The sequence below is a fragment of the Homarus americanus genome, unplaced genomic scaffold (genome assembly GCF_018991925.1).
Source record: "Homarus americanus isolate GMGI-L3 unplaced genomic scaffold, GMGI_Hamer_2.0 scaffold23598, whole genome shotgun sequence".
NCBI classification, from domain to species: domain Eukaryota; kingdom Metazoa; phylum Arthropoda; class Malacostraca; order Decapoda; family Nephropidae; genus Homarus; species Homarus americanus.
In genome coordinates, this window is record NW_024731054.1 from 3442444 (window position 1) to 3468401 (window position 25958).

At 42.3% G+C, this 25958-nt stretch overlaps 3 protein-coding genes and 1 pseudogene across 3 annotated transcripts; 3 read left to right on the forward strand and 1 right to left on the reverse strand.

The window, feature by feature from the left end:
- Positions 1–3124: 3124 nt before the first annotated feature.
- On the forward strand, positions 3125–4875 carry LOC121867452. The gene is made up of 4 exons (XM_042367361.1): positions 3125–3381; positions 3531–3734; positions 3910–4088; positions 4544–4875. The coding sequence occupies exons 2-4, from the start codon at positions 3559–3561 to the stop codon at positions 4693–4695; spliced, it is 507 nt and encodes a 168-aa protein (XP_042223295.1). The 5' UTR covers positions 3125–3381; positions 3531–3558; the 3' UTR covers positions 4696–4875.
- A 74-nt stretch (positions 4876–4949) lies between these two features.
- Positions 4950–8164, forward strand: LOC121867431 (glutamate receptor ionotropic, delta-2-like). The gene is made up of 4 exons (XM_042367342.1): positions 4950–5173; positions 5320–5558; positions 6672–6856; positions 8096–8164. Exons 1-4 carry the CDS (start codon positions 4950–4952, stop codon positions 8162–8164), a joined length of 717 nt encoding a protein of 238 aa, XP_042223276.1.
- Positions 7585–10892, forward strand: LOC121867453. The gene is made up of 4 exons (XM_042367362.1): positions 7585–7818; positions 8290–8465; positions 8853–9054; positions 9716–10892. The coding sequence occupies exons 2-4, from the start codon at positions 8299–8301 to the stop codon at positions 9902–9904; spliced, it is 558 nt and encodes a 185-aa protein (XP_042223296.1). The 5' UTR covers positions 7585–7818; positions 8290–8298; the 3' UTR covers positions 9905–10892.
- Positions 10893–14195: 3303 nt separating this feature from the next.
- Positions 14196–17993, reverse strand: LOC121867521 (annotated as a pseudogene).
- Positions 17994–25958: the final 7965 nt, after the last annotated feature.

Here is a 25958-nt window from a genome sequence, read left to right on the forward strand (position 1 = left end):
TTGCCCAACGTCAGACGACATTTATTTTATATTACTTGCACTGGGTGATTGTAATTTTTGTCATTGCCCGAATAACCACTTCTGGCAACTCACGGGTATATAAACCCGGGCGGATCAATCCTCCCGTGACGCTTCTACAAATTGTTCTGAGGTATGTAGATGTGTGTTCCCCGCCGATATAGTCATTCAGTTCAACTTAGTCAATTGTGTGAATATCAGTGTTCTTGTTGTAACAGTGTAATTGTCATTTACCCAGTGTAAGAATTAATATAAAGTAAATGTCGTCTGTCGTTGCTAGACGAAAGATTGTTTGTGACCGAGTCGTCATCATCATCCCCTCCTGTGACGCTTCTACAAATTGTTCTCAGATCCAGTGTGTGGACTATTTGAACACCCCACTGACTCCGGGCACCTAAAAGTTAGCTGTAGTGGACGATGTCCATTCGACATGATTAAAACTGCAAGTCCGCCTCATGGGCCTTAGACCCCAGTCTCGCTACGCTGAGACTACCACCGCTCATAACAGCGGTCGTCAGTTGTGAGATGCCAGTGGCCTATCCTGGGACACGCCGTACAGTTATATGGTTCACAGTGTTTGGTGTATAGGATTGGGGAGGATTATCTGGAATACAATTATCCCATGTTTGGTAGTGAACCCATGTAAACTTGTTTGTAACAAATAACGTGTTGGGTTGTGAATGCATCTTCCATATGTACTAACAACAGTGTAGTGAAGGGACCATATGTGATTTTGTCTTGTATGTAATGAAATGTATCACCAGTAATGTATGAGAAGTAAAAGTATCCACGTGGGATTGCAGTTGAGTCCCTGTAATTATTAGTATCAGTATTCACGTGTTGTGTTGTGTTGCGAGTACATCCTCCATATGTACTACCAACAAGTTCTAGTGAAGAAGCCTAGAGTTGATCCTTGTAGCTGTATGTACAGTAATGTAATGTAACACTAGTAAGGTTGTGAGAAGTAAGAGTACAGTATCTAAGTGAATTACAGTTGAGTTAAGCCAAGGGTTGAGCCTTGTTGTTGTATGTTAATTACATCTTTTTCCCTACTTTAATTTCATATTAATAAACCTTTTCTTAGAGTATATTAGGGGTATTTCTTTCACCTCAGTATCTATCTTTATTTTGTCCAAGTGACCTTGATACCAGAATTACAGTACCCATGTGCCAGACCCTCGCCATGTTACCAATAGAACTGAGGTTATGAAGTAACCATGAACTGAAATATGTAGACAGAACCAAGGAAGGAACTAAGATAGAGAAAGAAGTATGAAATAAGAATAAAAGAGGAAGAAATCGCCGCCCTTAAGGTTGGCCTCGGTGGTTCAGTAGTAGAATCCCCCGCCCTTACAATATATGACCAAGAACCATTGCACCAATATAACTTCAGCCAACACCAAAACGGATGGCATTAACAAAGGCTAAGTCACGTCTTCTTCCTTCACCAGGTTCCCGAAGTGCTGTAGCTCACTAAGTGGTTGACCTCCCCACCAACACTCCTTATATGTCGATCTTCACTTTACTGTCTCTTGTATGAGGTGACCATCTCCTGGGGAAGTGTGTATGAATGTGGTGGCCGAGATTAGGGTGATGTCTTATGGAGGAGGGCGAGATTGTCTTTATGTCTTGTCTAGGGTGGCTGTTATCTGTCTTTATGTCTTGTTTAGGGTGGCTGTTATCTAGGGTGGTTAGTGTCTAGGGTGACTTATATCTAGGCCCTAGGGTGTCTTATATGATACACTAACTGGGATGACTATAGCTCAAGGTAACACCAGTCAGCTGCTCTATCAAGTTACGGCTATACAGAGGTGACCGCTATAGCGCATTATACACTGTCTATATTCATCATCTGAGCCGTCATAAGACATTAACAAACTCGTAATGTTTTCATCTCGCCAGAAGACCTCACTAGATCACATTCACCTGTGTGTGTTAATATTCATATAACTTAACCTTTTCTGACACTCGGAGTATCTTTGTCTGCTAAATTACACGTACAGACACTGACTGACTCTCACACAGACACCAACCACTAATATCCTACAACTAAATATAAACAACTTAATTTTTTGCTACAAAAAATAATGATGTCATCTTGTTCTCTATAACTTGCTGTGAGTCTTTTAAATCTGACATAAAATATCAACTTAGGGTCACTGATTCCCTCACCCATATCACTACACAAGGCACTGACCTATGTGACATGGAAGGTGGTCACATTTCACAGCGTTTACTCGAGTTGGTGGTTACCTCGATAACGCAATACCCAAGACAAGGCTGCTAGTCAAGATGGGTATACATGTCTCACTGGACGCAGGGACAGTCGCAAAGATGGCAAACGTGCACAGTTGTTCTAATAATGTTATAAATATGAACCTTTTTAAACACAGTAAATTGATGAACTTGGTAAATTTGCCAGCTGAAGTATCACACTGGTATGGGCCCCCTACAGATCTAGGACTGCTCACACAAGTCCCCAAAAGTACACAAAACGATATATTTCTAAACCCAAAAGTACAGTATACCTGAAAAGATGTCACCTGTGCCTCTTAGATACTTCAACTAAGGTCAGTAGGAGTCACCTGTGCGGTGTTAGGAAGGCAGAAGTTCCCTCACAGTACCCCAGTCACCACAAAGTCAAACACCTTCTTGAAATCTATACAGAGTGCAAGCAGCGTTTTACCCTTAGTACAATACTAGTAAATTCCTGACTTCTCGAGGATAAACCTGGACCAATTAAGACGATGTGTCTATTCTACAAAACTAACAAAATGAAATATGATAACGATAAATTTTATACCAAGTGTCGGTATGAATAATATGTATAACCTCAATGGTGAATTGACCATGACAGCGTCCTACCTGCCAGCACTAAATGGCAATGATCACGATGGGAGGATATAAATATTCCAGTCAGACGAAGGAGAGGTAGTTGTACGAGAGACACCCCAGGACCAACACCTCTCACACGACACGGAGAAAGTGTATGTATCATCGTTGTAATATTAATCGTCCACCACAATAAAAATGCAAACCACATTGTTGCAAATCTCACTTGTTATTTGCTAGTTGTTCTATGTATTCTCCCCATCTCCAGGACCTGTACAGTGTTCTCATCTGAATAATGTGGCGTTGGGTGGTGCTGGTGGTGCCAACACTACTTGTGGGTGTCGTCAAGGGGGTCAGTTACGACGAGACTGACCAGCTGGAGAAAGGAGTGAACCAGATGGTGAATGATGGACACCAAGGAGGAAGAATTAGGCCAAATGGTGTCACAGGTGGTGAATAAGTACCTCCCAGGTTGCCACCTTGTAGTGATCACCGCCAACGTACTCTCTCCCCGCCTTCTGACATCATCAGGTGAGACACTACTAATGAGGCAGGTGTGTGGTGGGGACGCTCCATCATAAACAACCATAACATCAAGACCTTCAATACGAATATTACTATAAACAAATAAGAAAAACACTGGTGTCACTATTGAACTAACCAGGACCTGCCCTTCACAGATGGCTGGGTTCAAGTCTTCAGGCAACCATGGTAGTTGATGTTGGGTCCTTCCTCACTCCTCCCGCGGCTGCTCACCATGATGTAAGACGACCTGTAGCCGACGACACCACGATGATACGACACCTGGCGGAGGGCGACACTAAGCTCACGTGTAGGGCACTGTTGCTGGACCTAACCTCTGCCTCGTATACTAATGTTTTCATGTAAGATCTTATGGTGGTTTAACTATTTCCCACGATGCTGAGAGTTTTCCCCACGTTGCTCTAAGATTTCCCACGATACTAAAAGTTTTCCCACTATGCTGTAAGATTTCCCACGATACTAAGAGTTTTCCCACGATGCTGTAAAATATTCTCTCTACATCTCTTCCACCTACAGGAATTTTCTAGACACATTCCACCTGTACCTGTGGCCGAGGACCCGCGTGTTGGGCGTTGGAGACAAGACACAGGCGCGGGAGGTCCTTCACCACGCCAGCCTTCACAACACAGTACACGCCCTCTACCTAGGTACCACGCCCGCCACCCCATCCTCAGGAGCAACTTGTGGTAGGCCAGGTGAGGCGAGCTGGATAGTTGGGTAATAGATGGATTGATAAAACGGACAGATAGATAGATAGATGAACGGATAGACAGATTGGTAGATGAATGGAAGGACAGATAGACGGATGGAAGGACAGATTAGATAGATGAAAGAATAAATACGTAGATGAATAGACAGATACAGATGGATGGATAGACAGATAGATGAATGGACAACAGAATGGATGGGTGAGTGGGGATACAGAAAAATGGATGAATATATAAGGAGACCTAAAATAGAAGTAATGGTAGAGATAGACGGATAAATTGACGAACAGAGAAAGAGAGACTACACATTCTTACCTGTCGTTCATTACCCCTTAGTTCATTATTCACTTCTCCCTCACCCCCATCTCCTCCTTCATTCACTTCTTATTCATCTTCCTCATCTATTTATATTTATCACCGTGTTCACCTTCCCTCTCCCACAGGGGTGTGTGTGGGCGGGGTGTGGGCGTACTCGAGGTGTCTCTATTGCTCTGAGGGTAGGCCAGGGGTGCGACCACTAGGGCCATGGACCACTGGCTATGACCTCGGCTCTGGCCACGATCCCTTCCCAGGTGAGATGGCCTTAACCCCTTGAGTGTGATGACTTGACCCCCTTGAGTACAATGACTTAACCCCCTTGAGTACGATAGCTTAACCCCCTTGAGTTTGATAACTTAATCCTCTTGAGTACGATGACTTTAAGACGTCACACTGAAGGAGTCAAGTCGTTGTACTCAAGAGTTTAGAATATTACAGACATATGAATCAATATTACGGACATCTGAATCACGGACACCCGAGTCAATATTACGGACATAAACCTCCAGATTACGAACACCACTCAATACCATGAAGATCTGCTGGTTCATTTCTACAGACAAACGAGTTAGTTTGGCGGTCGTTTCAGAAGAGTTCGAGGACATGATGGGTCACCAGGTTAGGGTGGTGGCCAAGACCTTGTTCCCCTTCATGGAGTTCGAGAGAGACAGTGACGCCCCGGGCACCACCGTCACCCCCAGCGACAGCCTCGACGTGCGTATGTTGGACACCGTCGCCAAGATACTCAACTTCACGTAAGATGTCTTCACCTTCTTGTTAGATGTCTTGAACTTTTCGAAAGACGACTTAAAAGTTTTTAATACTTTATGTTAAACGCCAATGACATCTTCAATCTCACTTAAGCATCATGTAGATCGTCTGGGTCACAATACTCCGGTAGGTACGAGATGCGGATGGCGGTGGACGACCAGTGGGGGACGCAGGTGGACGGTAATTGGACGGGGATGGTGGGGACGCTGGCAGAGGAGAGGGCCGACGTGTCTATGATGCTGTTTTGGTCCCTGGCCAGGAAGCAGGTGATTGACTTCACTAGGATCTATACCTCTGAGCCCTTCATCATGATCACCCACAAGCCCAGACCTCAGCCTCAGCACCTGGCTCTTGTTAGGCCCTTCACAGGTATATATGGCTCTTGTTAGACATTTCACAGTTACCTGACTCACATTAGACCCTTCATAGGCTCTTGTTAGTAATGATAAAAACTTAAGTAAAATCGATACTTCTCAATAAGGTCACAATAAAAGCATAAAGTGAAAAAGGAAGTCAGACAAGGCCAGTTAACCAAGTCAAGACCCCCCTCCCACACAGTACTAGAGACTTCAGAAGGTCAGATAAGATCAGGAACAAGGTCATAGGTATCCTGGCTTGTAATGAGCTTATCTGATTATAGGTTGTTGTTGGTCACATAACACACTAAAGAGTATATTATGCGAGCCTCTACGACCTTCACTAAACACCACACTCGTACACACTATCATCAGGGATTATCTGTAGGCCCATAGGTGTAGCATTTAAAGAATATCCACGTGAGAAAAATATTAAAATGTCAAGTGTTTTAATTCAATAAAGGTTTATGTGATCTCGTGACAATAGGCATCCCGGTTGATTTTATCTAACCTAACCGTCACCAGGTATCGTTAGGGTGGTGAATTGAAACTGCTTCATTAACTCATGAATGTAAATTGGAAATAGCTAACCATTTCTGGAGCATGAGTAAGGGATATAGACCTTTTGCTATCGTATGCTTCCTGTCCTACAAAACACACTTGACTTAATGAATATAAACAAACGTAAACAAACTCTTATAATTCGATGTCACACTAATTTACACTACTCTAAGTTGGTCAAACTTCACCTAACTTTATCTAAACAGTGTATCCCAAGTTAGCTAAGAAGTATGGTTGGCTGTGGGTATCGTCGTCTGCTTAACGCTATGGGGAGATTGTATAGTGAATTTCATCTCTTTAGTTAATCCGCACTTTTGCCGATAATTAAAACAAGACATTGATTTTTGTCTCATTTTTAGCATATTGAATCACCGAATACTGTTAAACTTTTGATATATAGCATACCGATTTTTTGGAAAAGCCGAAAACACCAAAATTCACAAAACAACTCAAATTACGTTCGTGTTATGTTTTAATAATTATTTATATAATTTTCCTTCTGTCATGGTTTCTTTTTCTCTATTTCTCTAATGATCTCTTATCTCCCATCATCTCTTGAGTATAGTTGAGTTATGGGTGGCAGTGTTGGTGACCACTTTGATCGCGGGCGTGGTGTTGTGGGCCGTCCAGAGAGCATGGGCTGGCTTCTCTGGCGGGCGTGGATTAAGTGTGGCTAACGCTCTCATGAAGGCGTGGGGCGTCATAATGGCGGTACCGCTCACCAACATGCCCACGAACCTTACTGGACAGGTAAACATAAACGATTTGCAAAATTCTGAGATGAAGCTGTACGGATGAAAAGTTGTCGTACATCACGGAAAGTTGTAAAGATTAATACAATTCCGTTCTCATCCACCTAGGTTAACACTATGCATTTTAATAAACTCGCACAATTCTTTCATCACGTGTAAAGAAAGTTGCTATACACGTTTATTGAATAGTTGCACAAGTAAAACGGAGTTAATCATATACTGTAGTTAAAAGAGAGTCGTTCATGTCACACAGTTTTAAGGCAGCTTCAGTTGATGCCTTTGTATTGTTTGGCCTATAATACATACTGTACAAAGTTTGAAATAATCTTAGGCAGCTTTATTTACGACTGTGATTTAAAATACGTCTTCCTGGTGTAGGTAGTGATGGTGGTGTAGGACTGTAGTGGTGGTGAGTATCGTCAATCGTAAGACCAGTATTGTACCCAGCATTAGAAACAAACACAACTCTTGAAGCAGTACGGAAGCAGCACACTGTATACTAAACCATCAGGAGAGGACAGATCTGGGCCATACGGCACTCCACATACCCGACTATGAAATTAGGCACCCATTCACAGCTGGGCGGACTGAGGGTACCCCAGTATCGAATCAGCGACTCTTAGAACAGGAGGCGAGCGCTGCCCCCCCACTTATGTTTAGTATTAACATCTAAATAAGGTGGGTTTGTTATGCTGGGGATGCTAACCTATTTGTCCTGATGGGTATTGCAGATGGTGGTGGGCTGGTGGTGGGTAGGGTGTATGTTGATTACATCCTTGTACCGCTCTTCCCTCATCGCCCACCTGTCTGTGCCCACCACCTCCCCACCTATAGATCACCTGGACCAACTTGTTGGTCTTGATGGCTCCACCTGGGGTATCGAACCTGGATTTGGCCTAGGTTGGGATTGGTTTAAACTCAACACCAACCCGAAGGTGAAAAGTGTTCACCAAACTTCAGGTGAGTCGTCCCCGATCTGTGTGTTGTTGAACGAGTGTCATGTATTTCAGTTATTAGCTTACATTCAGATTACTTGGGATTCAAATATTTGTTCAGTATCATTAAATTGGTACCTTAATTACACGTATCTAATTTACCTCTCATTAACCTGTTCATTAATAGAAAAGTTTGAATAACTCGTTAATAAGTTCTTATCACGTTTATATGGGAAAAATATTTACTATAACACTAAATATCTTCCCATTAGCATCCATTAACACCCATTTTATCCCATTAGGAGCTTGAGAGGATCTGTCATCAAGATATTAAGACCATTAACACCTCCATTAGTTCCTCATTACCATAGTTACACCTATTAACATCGCCTTATCAGCCCCATTAACACCATCGCATTACACCATTAACACTGCTTTATTACCCCTATTAACTCCCCATTACTCCATTAGCTCCTCATAACCTGCCCCTTCACAGATCCTGAACATGGAGGAACAAATGACGCGAGTGTTGGAGGGACGCCACGCCTTCTTCACCTGGAAATACTACATCAAGACCATCATCGCTTCTCGTTATACTGACGATTTCGGCTACACCCCCATCCACGTCAGCCGTCAAGAGTTTATCCCTGGCTCCACCGGTTGGGGTGTCAGGTGAGTGATATCAGCATCTTGGGTTGTTTGCTGTATGTAGTGAGTGATGCTCGATTCATCTGTGTGATTTCGATTATCAGGCTGAGAGATTAATTACAGAAGTTAGAAAGAGAGAATCAAGATTTCTCGTAACGTGATTATACAACTTCAGTGAGATAATCGTGATGGAGAAAATAAAATGGAGTCACTGGAGATAGCAGGGCAGAACTTTCATCAGGGGTTTCTACCATAATCGCTTCACTGATAGTACAAGGGACCGCCAGACGCCTTTTGAGTAAATTCTGACACTGGGGTAACTTCCATAAATCTGCCATTGCATATTGAAGAGCCATGCATTGTTGATTTGACATTCTTAACATTTCTTTTAACGTTATGTGGCTACTGCAGGAAGGGGCTGCCGTTCCTGGAGCCCATGGATAGGATCCACGACCACCTGGTGGAGTCTGGACTCGTCAACTATTGGTTAAATGAACTCTTCGAGGCGGCCATGAGTGAGACAAGGGCAGAGATGAGAGACAAGAAGATGAAGGACTCTGGTACTGCTGAAGGCGTCGTTACTGAGATGAGCTTCCTCCCTACACAGTCCGAGGTACTCGAAGGTTCTACTATACGCTGGGGCACAATACATGTAGTACTGGGGAAGGCTATACGTATATTACTTAAACTTCCTAAGGTGCAGTCCACTCAAACGGTCATATTTCGGCCCTCACCAGTGTCGTTAATTCACGATACAACACTAAAGCCCACAGTAACATAGTTGACCCCCTTGACCGAGACCAAAAGTGATGCGGGTCACTAAGTTTGATTGTGATGCGACTATTACAGATTCACTTCCTGTTTACACCTCCGAAAGAAACCTAAATCAATAGAATTCATCAACTGTGTATATGCCCAATAACTTTATGTTCAATACTACTTTGATTCATGTCCGGCAACCACTAATTTGAAGACAAACAAATCAAAATCAAATCAAAATCAATGAGCATCATTACAGGTGTATTGATAGGGTTTAAGGCCATTGAATTATAATGTAAATGTTTATGGAATAGATGATCAATATAACTCAATCTCAAAGACTTCACTGTCATTGGATATAAAATTAAACGCTAAGGAAAAATCAAGTTAGAGATGACTTAAGAGACACGATTGCACAAGAGAGCTAAGGAGTGAGGTAGACACATTTAACAAGATAATGATTACTGTAGCGAGGTGACGAGAAAAGAACATCATCCACTGTGTCTGTTTTCCAGTCTTCAGGTCAAGGGGTGAAGAGGATGTTGGTGCTGAGCCTGAACCACCTACAGGGATCCTTCTACATCCTCCTGCTGGGGTACTGCGCCGCCTCCCTCGCCCTCCTACTCGAGAGGATTGTCTATACTGCCCGCAAGGACCCACACACACACACTCGTAAACACCTACACACACTCACACACTCGTAAACAAACAAACAAACAAACAAACAAACAAACACACGACCTTATAGGGCTGAGATGAGAGGACGATTGAGATAGTGGTGTACTGTTGATCTCCCGGTTATCTCCCCCTATCTCTCCACCTCTATATATATATATAATTATCTCTCCACCTCTCTATCTATACACATCTCCCTCTCTATATGTTGGCTGGATAATGTAGTACCATTTTTACCACTATTATACTAACATCGGGCCACTAATATGTCCTCCTCAGCCGTCAACACCCAAAGACTTGAAAAGACAGCTATATCACTCACACCCTCCACCTCACTCAAGGACGACCTGTCACCCTATAACTCCAGTTGATGACGGGAAGGACTAAAGTATCTTAAATCACCATAACTATTTTATCTGAAAGACAATGTAACTAGAGATCATTCAGTGACTCTACAGTAATTAGTGCCAATAAAACCCCCAGGACTAACTTGCTCAATACTAGACCAAGGTGAATAAATACTCATCATTATTTACGTGAAGAATGAATAAAAAAAACATCCCCAATTAGTGTAAAAACATCCATTGGTGAAATCAGAATATATGTAAATCCTGGCGCTTAAGAGTTTTATCAGCCTCTTCCGTTGGCAGGGGGGTGTGGGGGGTAAAATAACCGTATATTGGAATTAGTTCATTTTACCGCCATGCCTTCCTTATCAAGTCTTGTACTGCGGTGTCTTTTATGACTAAATTTTCTTCAGACCCAACACGGCTTAATAATGTGATTACTACACCGAGCAGGAAATTCCCACTAAATTTATATCGACAATATTCTTGTGTAATGATAACTTGAGTGTGTGTGTGTGTCCAAGTTTATGAAATAGTAGTGTGATGTAATAGGAGTTATCTTTGTTATCTTTCACACATGTTTTAACCCAAAGTAATTTATTCGTCTTATTTAATTTGTGTATTTTCAGTAATGTGGATGTGCTCAACTTAATAAACGCATTCAAGAATTCACTGTTTTATTATTTAACATCTACACTATATTGGCCATCATAATTCTGGCTTAGAGAGGATAATATGATCATGTATGTATGTATGTATGTATGTGTGTGTGTGTGTGTGTGTACACAGTGGTGTAATGCATCTACTGTGGCAACATTATATTAGTGCTAAGATGCAAGCACTGCTTGCTTCCTCTCGCCTAGCACAAGGCTTCCCCTGCCAGTACACAGCCTCTTCACCATCAAGACTCCTGCTGTGCCTCCTGTGGCAATACATGGTAACGGTGCCTCGTGGGCCCAGGCTAGACCAGCAGGGAATCTCGGAGCAGCAGTGGGCCCGGGAGGAACAGCGCATAGGCCCACTGGCATGTGGGCACGCCCTGGCGCCTACCAACCCCTGCCCTACAGATTTACCTTGGTCGGTATAAGGCTACAGGAGTAAACTCCGAATGAAAATTCTGTGGTGGAGCCCCGCATCAAGCAGACAAGCTTCCAGAGCTCCAGTAAGACCTCAACGACGGTATAGGCAGAAGAGGTGACCACCATGGGAACCCAACGACTACACTGGCGGATGAAGGCAATGCATGATGGACAGTCTACTCATGTGAAACCCAACAAACTGGGCTATTGGGCAGTCCACTGCAACTCTCACTCTCCCCAGTTTTTGTAGCTACTTGCATCACTGCATCAGGAAAAGGGAGAGCCAAGATGTTTAGTTGCAGCCTGCGCTCCTGCCTCAACATAAATCAACTCGCGTGCAGCTATCGTCCAGCTCCTCATACTTTTCAACATCATAACTCGATAGACGAGTAGCGACGAGACCAGGCAGAGATGACTGCTGGGAGTCTCTAGTCACAACTCTACACATGTACGGCATAGATAAGATGGTCGTTTATGGCACGGTGATCTAAGCAGCAGTGCAATCCGGTCCTGTCTGTGAGACTGAGCAGCCCTTTCCAGGAGCTACTCTGCTCACCCCACACGGGGAGGGGGCTAGAAAAGGTGCCTTAAACATAGCCTGCCGTAAAAACCAACCTGACTGGGCAACTGCACCCAGTAAGGTCATCCTAATGTAGTCAAAAACAGTCACAGATCACAGCAAAACAAACTATACAACTTCTTATGGTCGCTGCATGGAATTTCAGGACCCTTCTGGATACTGGCACAAATGAGCATCCTGAATGAAGAACTGGCGTCCCAGCTCCCAGACGAGGGTCGACTCGCAGAACAGGGACCGGCTATATCTTCTTCTGGAAGGATAAGCCTGCTGGGGAGAGAAACCGCATTTATGGAGTTGGCTTTGCCATTCGCCAATCCATTCTACATACGCTAACTGAAATGCCTAGAAGAGTCAACCGACGCTCCACTGAATTACTCACGTCATGCCTTCATCAGTGCATAGATTCTGTACCCGTGACTTCAGCTGTAGGGAGCTGAAATTGTCTCTAAAAGTTGTACGTATATCAAGCAGTGGTCCTCCCCCACCCTGCTATATGGCAGCGAGACATGGGTCACATACAGGAGGCACCTCAAGGCACTTGAAAGCTTTCGCCAACGTAGTTTACATTCCATCCTCCGAGTTTGCTGGGATGACGAGACAACAAATCCCAGTATTCTGGCCATGTTGCCCGTATGGACGACAGTAGACTGCTAAATCAGCTAATTCACAGTGACCTAACGAATGGTAAATGTAACACTGGCGGACAATGGAAAAGGTACGAGGATAATCTTAAGACAAACCTGAAAGTGTTAAATCGACCCCCTCACCAGGGAGATGACCATTCTACATCGTAACACTTGGAGGAGCACCACACAAGAAGGTGTCAATACTTTCGAATTAGCCCAACTACATATCGAGGATGACAAGCCCCAGCGCTGTTAAGATGCTGCCACTGCCCCCCACTAGATGTAGCCCTCCATGTGCAACATCTGTGGACAGCTCTGCCAATCCTGTATCGGCCTCTCGAGTCACCTCAAAACTCACCAACGAAGGTGACAACCCTAATAATTCATATTATATCATAGCTGGATGATGATCATAATTGATTCCAAGTGACAGTAAAGCAACAGCAGTAGTGTGTTATCAGTTCATATTAGATAATTAACATTGTTTATGCCAATCAAGTATGTAATAGCACTTAACATCAGCCAGGTAACATCAGGAATTATTATTTAATGTAACTTTGGTTCAGAAATATCAGATAAAACAAATACATCCCATATATGAAAAGAGGGTGGGTGGGTGTGAGGGTGTGTGTGTGGGTGTGTGGGTGTGTTATCTCCTCAAGGTCCCTAGTAAAAAGTTCTTCCCCATTAAATAAACACATTAATCACCCATTGTTATCTTCGGGAAGGAGTCAGGGTCACATTGTTCAAGGAGTCAAGAACACGACATAACACCCTCTTGTTCTCTCTACTGTGTTATCAAGGTGTTATCATCGTGGTATCAAGGTGACTGACCGGTTAGTGCCATGTATATGAGGTGGTGTGTTATGTTTTAGGGGATGGTGTTATCTTGGTGTTAATTTTAGAGGACTTATTTTGGTGTTATTTAGATTAACGTTATTTTGGCGTTATATTTCTTATTTTCCCTTATTACTATCCTGATAAACATCCATCTCTAAACATTCATACACATTATCCCAATAACATTCCTCCTCCTATAAACATTAATGCCAACTACACAAAATTGCACTGTAACATTCAATAAACATTAGAACCCATACTACATTTCGAGGCATTTTATATTAGGTTAGTAAGAAATGTTGTATTATTGATTATATTATCCTACCCATACACGTAAAATATATACAGACCTACATTATACTTTTGTTAAGATGTGAAGAGTGAATAAAGAAAATAGTCGAATTACACATTGTTAATAATAATAATGACTAATAATAATAACACAGTGAACTAGACTACTATAGTATGTGACCTGAGATTGAGTTCGTGACCAGTGTCTACATTATTAAAAAATATACTCGTAGAGCGCAGAGGTTGATAGATCAATACATGCGAATCAGCAAGAGTTATCACTGTCAAGTACCTGATCGTGGTCTCTTCTGCTGACCTTTCATATTCACACATAAAAGGATGTCCAGGATTCTCTATTTGAAGGCACTATTACTACTACGAGAATGTTGGTCCTAACATACAGCCAAAGCTATACTGTATTCGCTACTTAATACAATGTTTTAGATATTGGTTCAAAGTATTATGAGCACAGCTGTGAAACGTCAGTCCTACCTCCAGTATTGTGAATCTTCAGCTCAAAGGTTCACTGCGTAAGGATGGATAAGCCAAAGCCATAATTCAAGTGTTCACTCTACTTTACTCACTACTGTATAACAGAGGCAGGAGTTGTGGGTTCACTTTGCTGTTGCCAATGTTTGTTGCTTTAAATCAAATGTTAACTGTGGTTGAGTAGTACTGTGAAGCCTCATAATAATTTGTGCTGAAAGTGGTCTCATGACCCCTCAAAATCATGGCTTCACTTGTCATTCAGCTTCACGAGCCAAGGATCAAAGTCCAAATGTTTCCAGTGATATCTACAACGACTACCACGTTATAGCGGTCAGGGGCAGGTCCGTGGTGCCAGGAGTGGTAGGGTTGGTTTCCTCCTCCTCTAAAATCTGCAGCGCCACCATGACGCTGAATCCCAGCACTAGGGAAAGAGCCGTACCCAGCCACCAGTGGTCTTGGTTCGTTCCCTCTCCAGAACCTCACAGAAGGTGACATACAAGATCGTGCCTCCAGCAATCGATTGCAGGACATTGAGAGCAAAATGCCGACAGCAGATTCTTGAGGCGAGGCAGACAACACAAGGCTCCCTATGAGGCATCCAATAGGAGAGGCCAAGGAGAAGATGATCATGGAGATTAGGAAAGGTTTGAGGGACACCCCAACTTCCAGAAGCTCCATAGCCATACTAAAGCCAATCACAAGCTTGTGAGCGCTAAGAGCACCGAAGAGGATCCAGACGCCAGTAACGCTGTCCTCAAGACCAACTGCCAGGCCTTCCATGATGCCATGAAAGGACAGTGCCACAACCACCACTATGGCCCCCGTTACTGACGTGCTGCTGTCGATAGGCGCAGCTTGATGCTGGTAAGTATATTATGGACACTGTGCCTCGGGGCTTCCATTTCTAAGCCCTTATTAAGGGGGCCGTCGTCTTCAAAGGCCTCATTCGTTACCGCCACACTTCGGACAGCAGTGTGGCTGCTAGTGGACTGACGGCTTTCAGACAGCCTGCTGCTCATGCTCTCAGAAATCCTCTTGTGCTGAGCTTCTTTCTTTGCCTCCTCAAAAGTTTTGGCATCGGTGTGAATCACTTCCATTTCCTTTACTTCCTCTACCTTGTGCTGTTGTCGGTGATCAATCCAGGTGTGGACAATTTCCTCCAACAGATAGACAAGAAAGAACCCGGCGCACAAGATGACCTCCGCCACGGGGAAGGATGTGCGAGTCATTAACCCGTCATTCATGGCAGCCTCGTAAGTCTCCCTCGTCTCTGGCAGAAGATGTACGAACACGATGGAGAGGACGCCGGCCCCAAAGCACAAACATCCCGCCAGGATTAACTGCAAGTTGTAAACATTTTGTGATATATGGTATGTCGTCCTTACATGATCTTGCAGCTCCTGACACAAACACCAGGAACTGATAAATATGGTTATTGATATAAAATTGGTAAATAAGGTCTATGACACCCGTTTAACTAACAGTTACTACGTTAACAGCACAGATCTATGCTAAACTTGACTGCATAATACACAATCACACTTGGGAAAAACCTCCAGTAAGGCTAGCCAAATATTTTATAACAAAGATAATAAATACCAAATTGGATTGCTTTTGCTCAGATGAGTTTATTGACGTAAATCATGAAAATCTCATTTGACATCATATTCGATGACAGGATTCACGTCCTCAAGGGTTCTCACAATGGGAACTTCTTTTATGTAAAAATATAAGATTGTACCAGACTGATCGACTTAACCCTTTGAGGACGATAGTTTAACCAATTGAGGACGATAATTAAGCCCTTTGAGGACGACAGTTTAACCCTTTGAGGACGACAGTTTAACCCTTTGAGGACGACAGTTTAACCCTTTCATGACTATTTTAACCCTTTGAGGACGATTGTTTAACCCTTTCGTCCCCGAAGATTAAGCTAAATTAAAACCAAAAAAGTATGCAAAAACTGCATAGAAATTGCGCAGAAACAATTACAACACAATACAGGGCGTTCACTTTCCACCTCTTAAGGGTCACACGTAAAGCACAATATTTCTTGGATAATTATGTACGCAAAATCATCTTGTAACAAGTGCTACCATAAGTAAACAAATCTAGTTCAGGTAGAATGTGTGTGTTTTAAGGTAGAATGTGTAATTTTAGGAGATTTTATGGTAGAAATGTGTACTTTAATGATTTGGGGGTGTTTTAAGGTAGAATGTTTAATTTAATGATGTTCTAGGGGTTTAAGTTAATAAAGATACTGGAAGTTCTACCTCTTGCATCTTCTGTTACGAGGATTATAACACATACGAACCTTTTAGAATCTGCAACCAAATACCCAAGTGACAATAAGGTATCTTACTCAATGGGCTAATTAACTGTATAGTAGCTGTACTTAGAAGTTAGCATCGTACTCAAGGGGTTAAGATATCTTACTCAGTGGGCTAATTCAGTGTACTCGAAGGGTTGGCATCGTACTCAAGGGGTTTACTTCTCACGAAAAACTTACCTGGCTCTTTCCTTGATGAATCTTACTGAGGAGTAGCTTGCGGATGTAAAGAGGCAGAAGGGATACTACCAACGTTAGCACGAACATCACCACCAGCGCCACCGCCTTCGTCTCCACCACCGACAACATCCTGGAGGTCGTGAGGTTTGTTTTACCTCCTGACGAATCCGGATGTTATGATGGCTATTTTGATTCGTATTACTGTTTTGGACTTGAGGTTTTCCTTTGCGTTTTACCTAATTTATCTTAGCTTTGGACTTGACGGTTTTCTCTATTTTAGCCAATTTATCTTGATTTTGGACTTAAATTCCGGTGTTTTCTTTACTATTTTCAGTTTGGAGTTGACAATCTTAACTGCATCTTGAAACTGGACTTTCCATCATTTCTTTCCTAATCTACTCAATGTTTTTTTTTCATATTTTGCTAAGTTTATTCTATTTTTTTCATTCACTTCATGTTCTTTATCCCTGATTAGTTATTGGTATATATATATATATATATTTTTTTATTAATTCCATGTTACGTTGATTTTTTCTATTTTGTTAATTTTCTCGTTTTTCTCTTGTTAAATTAATTGTCGATTTTCACACAAGTAAACAATTTCATTCTCTAGTTCTGTCTTGATAGAATTGATTGCTAATTTCTTCACGTCAACAATTTCAATGCTTACTTGGTTGAAATTGAAAAGTTTGCTTCACAAAAAGTTACGTCTTTGAGTTGTACAGATTAATACGTTCACTGTTACTGTGTGTTGATGTGCTAACTTTATCCCTTGCATTAATTGTGTCCTTTACATTAACCGTATCACTTGCATTCACTTTATTGCCATTTCTGTCATTCCTTTTCATCACAAGTTCACTATCTCATTATGACTCGTCCTGGCTTCGTCTCATTAGTTTGTCTCTAAGTACGGTACTGAATTCCTCTCAGAGATTCCCAGTGCTGGAATATTAATTATACTGTAATTACTTAAGACAACGAGGAAAATTATACCCAATTATAACGATAAAATCTAACAAATTCAGATTAAATTACAGATTTGAAGAGCACAGATTTCAACAAACGCAGATTTTTACAGACGTCTAACAAAAGGAATAGACCTGAGGTTACAGATATTTAACGATAGACGTATTATGTATATAAAAAAATCTAAGAACAGATTTAGATAAAAATCCCTGGTGTAAATTGACAAAATTTCCTACGATGAAGACACGAGTGAAGATGCAGAACTGAATCTTACAGGTTGACTTAACACAAAAAATAATCACCCTGGTGGAGGAGGATCTTGATGTCAGCACCAGGGTGGAGGAGGATCTTGGTGTCAGCACTCAGGGTGGAGGAGGATCTTGGCTCAGCACTCAGGTGGAGGAGGATCTTGTGTCAGCACTCAGGGTGGAGGAGGATTCGGTGCGCACTCAGGTGGAGGAGGATCTTGGTGTCAGCACTAGGGGTGGAGGAGGATCTTGGTGTCAGCACTCGGTGGAGGAGGATCTTGGTGTCAGCACTCAGGGTGGAGGAGGATCTTGGTGTCAGCACTCGGTGGAGGAGGATCTTGATGTCAGCACTCAGGTGGAGGAGATCTTGATGTCAGCACTCAGGGTGAGGAGGATCTGATGTCAGCATCAGGGTGAGGAGGATCTTGATGTCAGCACTCAGGGTGGAGGAGATCTTGATGTCAGCACTCAGGGTGGAGGAGGATCTTGATGTCAGCACTCAGGTGGAGGAGGATCTTGAAGCCAGCACTGGGTGGAGGAGGATCTTGATGTCAGCACTCAGGGGTGGAGGAGGATCTTGATGTCAGCACTCAGGGTGGAGGAGGATCTTGATGTCAGCACTCAGGGTGGAGGAGGATCTGATGTCAGCACTCAGGGTGGAGGAGGATCTTGATGTCAGCACTCAGGGGTGAGAGATCTGATGTCAGCACCAGGGTGGAGGAGGATCTTGATGTCAGCACTCAGGTGGAGGAGGATCTTGATGTCAGACCAAACACACTCAGGGTGGAGGAGGATCTTGATGTCAGCACTCAGGGGGGAGGAGGATTTTGCGTCAGCACTCAGGTGGAGGGTGATCTTGTCAGCACTCAGGGTGGAGGAGATCTTGATGTCAGCACTCAGGGTGGAGGAGGATCTTGGTGTCAGCACTCAGGTGGAGGAGGATCTTGGTGTCAGCACTCAGGGTGGAGGAGGATCTTGATGTCAGCACTCAGGGTGGAGGAGGATCTTGATGTCAGCACTCAGGGTGGAGGAGGATCTTGATGTCAGCGCTCAAGGTGGAGAAGGCTCTTGGTGTCAACAGGGAACATGAGGGACTTGGTGTGGGTTCCTGTCAGTTATACTAACAAATCTCCCCGAACCACAGCGACAATAATAGTACCTCTTAATTATCTTTTCATTACCTTGTCAGCTATCAGTCTATCAACAAGCCAGATTGTGTGGGACCTTATAAAACCCTTGCACAATCACCACACGACACCAGGAGGGCTTTCCACGTTGCACCTAAGTATTGTATCGTTCACACTCGTGTTTAATGTTGTGTGTGCAAAATATTCACCAATCATGGTCTTTCTTCTATAAAACACGCAACTTATTCACCAATCATGGTCTTTCTTCTATAAAACACACAACTTATTCACCAATCATGGTCTTTCTTCTATAAAACATGTAACTTATTCACCAATCATGATCTTTAAAACACGTAACTTATTCACCAATCACGGTCTTTCTTCTAGAAAACACGTAACTTATTTACCAATCACGGTCTTTCTTTTATAAAATACAACTTATTCACCAATCCTAGTTCATCTTCTATAAAACACGTAACTTATTCACCAATTACGGTTCACGTGCTAGTTTGGTGTATGATGTGATAAACTCCCAAACTACTAGGGTTTCCTGTTTTGGGGGTTTCTTAACATCCCGGGATTCTGGGACAAACCAGGATATTTCCCGGGATTACCCGCATCAGGTGATATTTGTACTAACTAATGCTATATGCTAACCCTACATACTTCATTAGTGTAGTATCTGTAGATTATTTAATAGGCAATTGATTTGATAAATTATATTACACTGAAGCAAAGTTCTCTTTATTAACTTGCATACTGGTGTAAAAATTTATCATATCAGTCACATGTCCGTAGTCCGTATCATGAAAGCCAAGATGCACCATTATATCATGCCTTGCATTTTGGCAACAAATACAGACAGATTACTCGACAGTCAACACACCTCTGCACTGAGAAACACGACTAAGGCCAGTACCCAAGCAAGACGTGGTGAAGGCCAGAGGTGTACAGGAACGGTAAGCGTCACTCGTCAGACTCGCTCTAGCACTCTCTCATGCGTTTTTGTATTTTACATGGTGCAAATCAGAGATAAGGAATAACAAAAATCCAGGATTTGAACCAAATTCCCGGGAAAAAAAAAACATACCACTTACGCCCGGGATCCCGAGAAGGAAACCCTACACACTACATCAAATAATTTACGAGAGCACAATATGGAAACAAAGACGCATATAAGGCATCAACGTTGCTCAAAAATAATATGTTGCTTTGAGCTGAAAGCAAATATGATAAAAGATTGAATAACCATTGTCACAAACATTACACTTTAGCTGCCATGTTTATATCACTCGTTGTATCTTCTAAATGAAAAGTTTTATACATTCATGAATGTCATAATTACAGAATGTTAATGAATACAAATTTCCCAACTCCCACAGCCCAGGAGAGAGGATGGTGAGGTTCTTATGAGTAGTGACGGCTGCCCCCTACAATTACTAGCATGATTTAGTAAGACGAAGAGGTCTCCAAACAGTTACTTTAAAAACAAAAATTAATATACGATTATGTAGTTGCCCTTGTGGGTTATATATCGAATAATAATAAATTGCTTCTGTATGGCACCTTGTCAAGAGTTAACCTGCACACAACCATAATACGAGAGGGACCTGTGCGAGGCTATGACTACTGATCAACCTGTAAATGAGAGCAAGTGTAAACCACTCGATGAATAAATAGCATAACAATATTAAAACTATTACCAAACAGGACAAGTTTGCAACAGGTGGAACTGCTGCCGACTGACTTATCATTGTCATTCATACATTAAGGTTATATAATAAAACCTAGTTTGCCAACGTCTTTGGTAAAATTTATTACAAATTGCATAATATTGGAAATTTTATGCCAATGTAAATAGAATCAAATACATCCATTATATTGGGTCATGAAAGTCACCCCGTCATGAAAGTCACCCCGTCATGAAAGTCACCATAATGAGACTTCGGCCCGTTCTCCTATCATTCCTAGATTAGGGGAGTTGTATAAGAAAAAAATACCGTACATTATCTTCATATTGCTCAGACCCGCGGCACAGGCTAGGAATACCACCCTAATGTGATGTAAGACCTTATAATGCATAAGTTGTGGCTTGCCCTATGTATTTAATTTTATCCTTGCTTGATACATACAGAGTTATAACTGCACAAGTAACTCCTTAAACTTCCCCATCCTCTAACCCCCCTTCAACCCCCATCACAGGGAGATAGTGTACACAGTGATAGTTCATAGTGTCATCAGTGACCGTGGAAGACTTTTCTCCCAGTATCCACCTTTTATTTGTCCAATGACCTTGATACCAGAATTGCAGTACCCATGTGCCTAACCCTCGCCATGCTACCAAAGATCTGAGGTGCTGAAGGAACTAAGACAAAGAAAGAAGTATGAAATAAGAATATAAGGGAGGAAGAAAATCCCCGCCTTTAATGGTGGTAGAGAATCCCCGCACTTATAATGGTGGCAGCGTGTTCCCCGCCCTTATAGGTACCAGTCACCACATAGTGTTGTCATTCAGATTTAACTAACTATTACCTAGTTCAGGATAAGGCCAGGCCAAGGTACAAATATTACAAGGGAAATTACAACGGGATGAGGGAATAGATGAGAGGTATCAACTAGCCTGATTCATTAAGGCACATGAACGCAGACACTTTGCTGCTGAACATTTGGCTACTTGAAGCTTAAGTTTAATCGATCAATAAATATACACCCAAGACTAAACCCAGTGCCTTCTAGGAATACAAGGATCCTACACATGAAACCACGTGGCGGTTGACAGTTAAGAAGAAACCCAGAAATTCAAGATGGGTTGGGTCAAACGATGAGCAGGACAGGAGGATGTATGCAAGAGCCAGAAACCGCAAAGATAGGAGTGTAGAAGGCTGAAAAAGGAGTTCTAGAGGTTGGTTGCAAGCGAGGCTGGTTAAAACCCAAAGGCGTTTTTACCGCTATGCAAAGTCGAAATTAAAAACGCGAGTAGGATTATCAGACCTGAGGTTTGAAGATGGTAGTTACGCAGATTCTGACCAGATGCGGAGGCATTGAACAGCTTATTTTCTCGGTGTTCAAGCAAGAGAGGATGCAATTAACCTTCCTGTGTTTGAGGACAGACAGTTCGGATACAGCACTGACCCACATTGTGTCGCAGAAGAGGATACAGAATAAGCTGTCCACAGGCTAGCATCCATAAGAGTCCCGGTTCTGACATGGCACATCCTAGAGTGCCAAGAGAGTTGTGCAATGAGCTTGCCGAGCCCCTGAAGATCCCGTTTTGTAAATGCCTGGATGGACAAAAGGTCCCCAGTGAATGGAAAGTGGCTTATGTGAGTCCTATCTTCAAGAAGGGCGAATCGTCACTCCACGAACAACAATAGACCGGTGACATCATCAGCATAATATGTAAAGTACTTGAGAGTATTATCAGAGATGCCGCACGGAATATATACTACGAAACAACCTTGTAAAGGATTGCCAACACGGTTTTTATGCCGGGGCGTTCTTGCCATCACAATTGTTCAAAGTATTGATATATGGACCCATATTCTGGAACGGGGTGGTAAGGACGACAATGTTTACCAGATTTTGCCAAGGCTTTTGACAGTGTACACCCATGAAAGGCTGGAAAATCAAATCCGAAGGCATGAATTTGGGAAAATGTCATAGTGGATAGAAGATTCTTTCTACATGACTGCAAGCAGTGTGGTGATTAATGGCACGAAATCATCATCCCACTCGTCATAAGTAAAATGCCACAGGGTAGTGTATTGGTCCGCTGTTTGTTTGTTTCACAATGACATGCTTGATGTTGTACACTCCTTCATACAAATGTTTGCTGAAGACGCCAAGTTATTTAGGGAAATTAAGAACCAAGCGGATTTTGTGAAGTGAGCTGCAGAAGGACCTCTTGTGGGCTCCAAAGAATGGTCGAAGAAATGGCTGCTGAGATTCAATGTCACGAAGTGTAAGAGGATGCACCTGGGGCATACCAACGTAAGGAGGCATGTATCATATGTCCCAACGGACAGAAGAAACTGCACGATGGAGACTGAAATGGTAAAGACCTAGGTGGCAGACAATGAGTCAGTTTTGCCATTGTGAGAAGAAGGTAACCAGGCAAATAAGTTATTGGGTCTTATAAGAGAGTCGTTCAGATATCTAAACGTCTGTCCTCGTAACGATTTTTCAAGAGTGAAGTGCTTCCCCCATCTGGAGTACTGTCCCACCCTGTCTGGTCCACGTGATATGCTAGGGGACAGTCAGTTGGTTGAAAATGTTCGCTGAGGGCCACCAGACTGGAAAGTGCCTGTATTTTGGCACCCCAGCTACCCTGAGAAATTGGAGCGCCTGAACTTGCCTAGCTTATAATACAGACGGGCAAGGTGACCTAATTGAGGTATAAGAATTCCAAGGCACCACTAGTCGAGTATCCTTACTTGAGCTGGTGATCGCTCACCTGACAAGGAGGTCACAGCTCAAGATTGAAGAAGTTGCAGTCCAGAAACTGTGAGGGCAAACTTTTTTCGGAGTGAGGGTTGTAAACTCTTGGAACAATATAACAGAAAAGTGTTGTCATGGCACCGAAGCCGTGAGCTCTTCAAGACAAGACTTAAGCCCTAACACTGGAGCGGGTTCAGGGTCATTCAGGAGGCCGGTGCATGCCCAGTGCATGCCAACAGTGCTTAACAGAGACATGACAGATCAAGCGGCTAACGAGCCGATCAGTGGTGCAGAGGATAAAAGAAGGAAAGATAACCTGCCACCCATTAACAAGTCGATACTCTTCACACTTCATGGAGAGAGTGGACTGGTAATGCTAATTATTATGGTTGGAAACGTCACCAACTGTACATCCATTTCACCATCAGCTCACTGGAGTCTACATGGCATACTCTAACTACACAAGTTTCACAAAAATACATCATCACATTGGTTGTGCACATCTTTCCTTTCATACAGCCTCACATTAATCAGAACAAAGGAGAAAAAGAGACAATTTACCGTCTACCTATCCTTAATTTTTCCTCTTCCATCCCCCTTTTAATGAATTTATTCATTTTCACATTGATGACACTAAAATATGACGTGTTATTTAATGTTATTAAATCTGACGAGGACTCACAAAACTACAGGAAGATCTAAACAAATTTTTCGAATGGTCTGAAAAATGGCAGATGAAATTCAACGTGGACAAATGTAAAGTACTCAGTATAGGAGATAGGAAACCAGTTACCAGATGAACAGTGAGAGATCAACTGCAAAGATTTAGGAGTAATGATAAGTAGGAACCTTAAGCCAAGTAAACAACGTGTTTTTGCTCGTAACAAGCTAATAAAGTACTTGGGTTCATACAAAGAGTGTTAGTTAAAAGACTAGCGAGTCATCCTGAAACTGTATCTTGCGCTTGTGGACCACACCTGGATTACGTAGTACAGTAATGGTCACAGTATTACAGAATGGATATAGAATCCTTGGAAAGAATTCATTGGAGAATGACAAGACTAATCCCGGGCATTAGGAACCTTGAGTATAGAGACAGGTTAAAGCATCTTAATTTGCACTCCCTCGAGAGACAGAGAGAGGGCGACCTGATAGAGGTGTATAAATGGAAGTCAGGGCTAAACAAGGGAACATTATAAAGGTACTAAAACTATCCAACCAGGAGCGTACTCGTAACAATGGTTTTAAATTAGACAAATTTAGATTTAGGCACGAAATAGGTAAACACTGGTTTGGAAATAGAGTAGTGGATGAATGGAACAAGTTACCAAATATCATCATTAACTCGAATACGCTGGATAGCTTCAAACATAGGCTGGATGCTTATATGAGCAATAGGGGTGGGGTGTAAACGGGACTGCCCAGTATGGGCCAATAGGCCCGCTGCAGTTTCCACCATTCTTATGTTCTTATGTTAACTGTCCCTGCATTTACAGTACAGTACAGTATGCTGTAACAGTTGCTGTTGCCAGATATACAGTATGTTCAATTAAGGGTTTAGCTATAAATAACAATAGACTTACCTTACAGCAACAGCAGCAGGTGAAGTTTGTGTACAATCTCAGGTTAACTTCAGTTGGCTGGTTATGCTGATGCCACTTAGTGATGGTAGTACAGTATTGTGGCCAGGTTCATTCCAGTGTCTACAGCGAGGTTGTCATATCTTCTGGTCCACTGCCTCGGGATGATGAGGCACCGTCACCTGTATATGATTTTTTTTCATTAATGGTCAGAACGAATTGTAAAAATAGGCTAATAATAATTTTGTTACTTCAAAAGTGAATATAACGTGAAAAGGAAATTTGTCTACCGGTTACAAGAATCAACTTAGATACTGTGCTTCGGTATTTTGATATTAGGTGCACTAATGCTTTTCAGTTTGGGATGAAATTAAATGAACCACAATACTTCAAATTACAGTATTACCCCGCTTTACACGGTTTCACTTTCCGCTATTTCTGATTTCTCATTCTGCGATTACCTTGCCAGAACCTGACTTTCACTTTCCACCACGGTGAAGTATAATTTTTTTTTGTTTTACTCATAAAATTCATACAAATTACCCGGCCAGAATATAATTTACATTGCTGGAATTCTTACAATATGATGATCATTTTGAATATAAACATCATGGATTTTGCATTAGACATACAAATTTTAGATCTAATGTAATAATTTGGTTTACACAAAGCAAATATTTTATCTTTTGTGCAAAATATATGAAGTTTACATTCAAAATATTCCCTGACCTGCAAGGAATCCAGAAATGTCAATTATATTATCTAACTTTAGTCTGAGGTATTATTTATTGCTAAACGTTAAAATCTAGTGTTTTCACCCAAACATTTCTGAGAGAGGTAGGAGCTAGTGAGCTGGGAAGAGGGGGGGGGGGGATTTGAGTCCATTATTTGAATGGACATTAACGTGGTGACTGTATTTCTCTTAAATATTAATTGTGTGAGCATACCATCATAAAATTAAGAT